Here is a 3,852-nt window from a genome sequence, read left to right on the forward strand (position 1 = left end):
TTCAAATGAATATTGTTCTTACAATGATCCATTTATATCACAAATCACTATGTGTTTGATTTAACAAGTTAATCAGTGTTTACACTCATATGCATTACAATAAGATACATATTAAGGTTAAGAATTTTGTATCTGAAGGAAGGCGTGGCTTTCTGAGGGATGTTGATAAATACTCAGAAATGTGTCAAATTCTGATTTGCCAAATTTGGCCAGAAATCATAACAAAGTAGTTTAATAAAACAGGATTTACTTCCCGATTAATTCAGTTTCCAGCTGACCCCTGATTCGGCCAAATCGGGAAAGAAGCCTCTTTTGAAACAATCTCCTTTGACCTTAAGTCAAAACCTTTCTGCGACACTGCAAGTGACACAACAGACACAACAGCTCTTTTCGGAGCTACTTCACACCTAATCTGCAGACCCCGGGTTGCATCTCATGGCTGGGGAAGCTGAACTCAGAGGAAGCTCTGAGTATTGTGGTTTCAACATCCGGTGACCTCACCGCTCTGACAGCAAACCTCCAGGCCGTGGGAGCAACTCATACCAGGGTATCGTAAGCCTGCATACTAGTGTCTGATGAGGTTTATAAATAAACCACTCTAGTTTATAACAAACAACAAATTATTTTACACCCAGATTTCATAATTTCTCTCAGATACAAAGAATGGTTGCTACAACATCTAGCTTCCATCACAACACCTCACATCCACCACATCACATCTCCTTATTCATATCTTGTCATGTATCATTAGTTTAGGAAAAATAATTAAATTCATTTTATAAACTATATACTGACTCTGAAATAATACGAAGTGTGTTTATGGTCCCTGAATAAGCAAAGAACCCTAAAATCTTCTGATTAAACATTCAAAGATCAATCAGATTGATATTTCATATTTGTATGGAATATCACATTTTATTGGTCATTATTAATATGTATTAAATGCTACACAGCTCAGAGTATGACCCTTCTAGTCTGGGTTATCTTCAGGAAGCTGGAGTGTCTATGTTGCTTCTAAGGCTGTTTGGTGGCATTGGCATTGGAATCTGATGCTCTGACACAGAGCTTCAGTTTCTGTTGCATTGGGAGTCCCAATGCGTCTGAAACAAATGCTTGGTCACTCAGCATCAGTTTTGACGCTTTGGGAGTGAGAATGTGTTGCAACAATGAGATAACAACTACTGTAGGGACAATTCAAACATGGATCTTGTCATAAATACCAAGTTTACGCTTTTTTTTTGTTTGTTTTTTTCCAACACATTTTTAGTGGTCTCTAGAATGAATGTTTTATGAGTCAATCTCTGTGAGGGAAAAGCTTTGGTGTTCCTGTTTCAGGAAGTAAAAAATTGCCAAAGACAGGAGAACAGAAGATGGCAGGATCTGGAGTCTTATTTCCTGATTTTCAGACGTCTGTGTCCTCTCATTGGCTAACAGAAATGCAGCTCTACCACTGACTCTGTTTGTTTTGCAACATTGATGTTTTATTTCCACAAATAACACAAGCCTGAAGGAGTTCTGCCATGCTTTGGAGTTGCTAATGCTAACTATTAACTTCTACTAGCCAAGACGCACTCTGCTCTATTCTGGATGGTAAATCAGCCCTGCTGGAAAAACCAGCATAGACCAGCATAGCTGGTAACCAGCATAGACTAGCAAGTAAGCCATGCTGGTCTTTGCTGGTTTTTCCAGCAGGGAGCACAGCCTTCCCGGTTGTGAGCAAAGATGGGTGAGTCCATAAATGCAAATTTTCAGTGTGACATAGATCTGTCTGGCTTTCCTAATCTAACCCCACCTGTTTTCTAGAGGAAGAGGACTATTTTCACATTCAGCATGCATGTGAAACTCAGTGTGACTGATAACGTCTCAAAAATAACAAGTAAAAACAGTTTGTCTGATCTCCAACATCCCACCTATTAAGTGAAAAATATTTGTCTAAATCACTCGTGGGACATACTTGTCAGAGTTTGAGGAGGATCTGAACGTACTGATGAAATACAGATGGCGTCTCCATGGACTCAGTGTGTTGCAGCACTTCCAGGCGGATGCATGTTTGCATATAAAAGCATCTGGTCACTGCTTTTCTAAGTCACTTGAAGCCACTTCCTATTTAAACAGCAAGCCAGGATATGCTTTTGTTTGGGATTTAACACACTTCTACACCAGCTTTAAGGAAATTGGTTGCCAATCTGTGATTTTCTTATAGCTAGTGATGGCTGATTTGATTTGGGTGATTTACACAGGCTTTGAAGTGCTAATTGCTGTTGCGTGTTGCCTTGGCAATGTGTTGGTGGTTTGTGCGGTGTGTGTTGGAATTCGGGATTCCCTTCGGGAGCCAACTTTCTGCTTCCTGGTGTCCTTGGCGGTGGCGGACCTTCTAGTGGGTGTGGCTGCTGTGCCCCTTGCTGTGTTGCTGGACGGATGGGTGAGCCTCAGCCCAAAGCTCTGTTTGCTTCTCAGCTGTGTGGTTCTTGTGCTGACCCAGGCCTCTGTGCTGTCGCTGCTGGCCATTGCCATGGACCGATACCTGAAGCTACACAAAGCTCTGAGGTCAGACTTTTAAAAAGGCAGAACAAAAATATGATTTGTTGGAATAACATTGTCTTTGTGCTTTCAGATACAAAGCTATCGTGACACAGAGGCGCACATGGTTGTCTGTGTCTGTGTGCTGGATGCTTTCCTGTCTTCTTGGATTCACACCTCTTCTTGGATGGCACAATCATCCCTCAACAGACTCCACCAACACATCTTCCTTCATCTCTTCACAGTGCACTTTCCTTTCTGTTATCTCCCTTCCCTTCATGGTCTACTTCAACTTTCTTGCCTGTGTCATGGCTCCTCTGTTGATCATGACCTTTCTGTACATTACGATCTTCTGGAGCCTGCAGAAACGCTTGAAGGACAGCTGTCCCCAAGTGAAGCAGTCTCTGCTAAGAGAGAGGAGGTTAGCCTGGTCCCTGTCTCTGGTTCTCATTTTGTTTGCAAGCTGCTGGATTCCTCTGCACCTGATGAACTGTCTTCTATTGATCCAAGGTCCTCAAGCAGTGACACAGGGAACACTCTATGCAGGCAGGTTACAGTTCCCACCGACACATTTAGCCAAGCATTATTTACAGACAGATGTGACAGTAACAAACTACTTTTCCCCCCAGGGATCCTCCTGTCTCATGCCAACTCGGCAGTCAACCCTGTGGTCTACGCGTATCGCATCCCAAGGATCAAACTGGCTTACGGTCAAATATGGAGTCGTCTTTTCGTGAAGCTCGGCTTTTGTTGTGGGAACAAGCAAGTTCAGCAACCAATAACAAATAATCAGATCATACACAAATGAGACTGAGATAAAGGATTAAAGGTGTGTGAAGGTTTTTTTTTCATTATTGGCTAGAAGAAAGTCTACGACTGTGTCCATCACTGACTCTCTAAAAGCAGCTGTTCATTATTCAAATAAGGCAAGTGTACAGTTTTCAAGTGTTACCACCCATGTTATTTATGCATAATTTCCTTTAGTCAGAGCAATATCTTAAGGCTCCACTAGATGGTGATGTATGTTAACAAACTTAACAGATGCACTTGTCTGAATCAAAACTTCACTGCATTTGAAACAAATACCGTAATGCCATTCAGAGTTTAGTTTTGGACACGTGATTTGAGAAAAGTATCATTTTTATTGAGATATACGCAGCACATAAACAAACGTATGCAAGTAAAAACAAGTCTATACAGGAGAACGTTGGATGTTCTTGCTCCATTCTATGTTTCTTCCAATCCAAGATATCCGTAAGAGTCCAGTGAACTCCTCAGGGAAGGCAATAGACTGTATAGTTATCACCTGAGCAGGGATGCAGTCCCACCCAC

The 3,852-nt window shown here is 41.7% G+C and overlaps 1 protein-coding gene across 2 annotated transcripts; it reads left to right on the forward strand.

Annotated features, from left to right (window-relative positions):
• The first annotated feature begins 1,249 nt into the window (after positions 1-1,249).
• LOC107390952 (adenosine receptor A3) lies at positions 1,250-3,362 on the forward strand. Of its 2 annotated transcripts, XM_054745958.2 has the most exons (3): positions 1,250-2,547; positions 2,615-3,066; positions 3,150-3,362. In XM_054745958.2, exons 1-3 carry the CDS (start codon positions 2,210-2,212, stop codon positions 3,326-3,328), a joined length of 969 nt encoding a protein of 322 aa, XP_054601933.1. In that variant the 5' UTR covers positions 1,250-2,209; the 3' UTR covers positions 3,329-3,362. The 2 variants fall into 2 exon arrangements, with proteins under 2 accessions (XP_054601933.1, XP_015823459.1); XM_015967973.3 differs by having other exon boundaries at positions 2,615-3,362.
• Positions 3,363-3,852: the final 490 nt, after the last annotated feature.

The sequence above is a fragment of the Nothobranchius furzeri genome, chromosome 15, assembly GCF_043380555.1.
Source record: "Nothobranchius furzeri strain GRZ-AD chromosome 15, NfurGRZ-RIMD1, whole genome shotgun sequence".
NCBI classification, from domain to species: domain Eukaryota; kingdom Metazoa; phylum Chordata; class Actinopteri; order Cyprinodontiformes; family Nothobranchiidae; genus Nothobranchius; species Nothobranchius furzeri.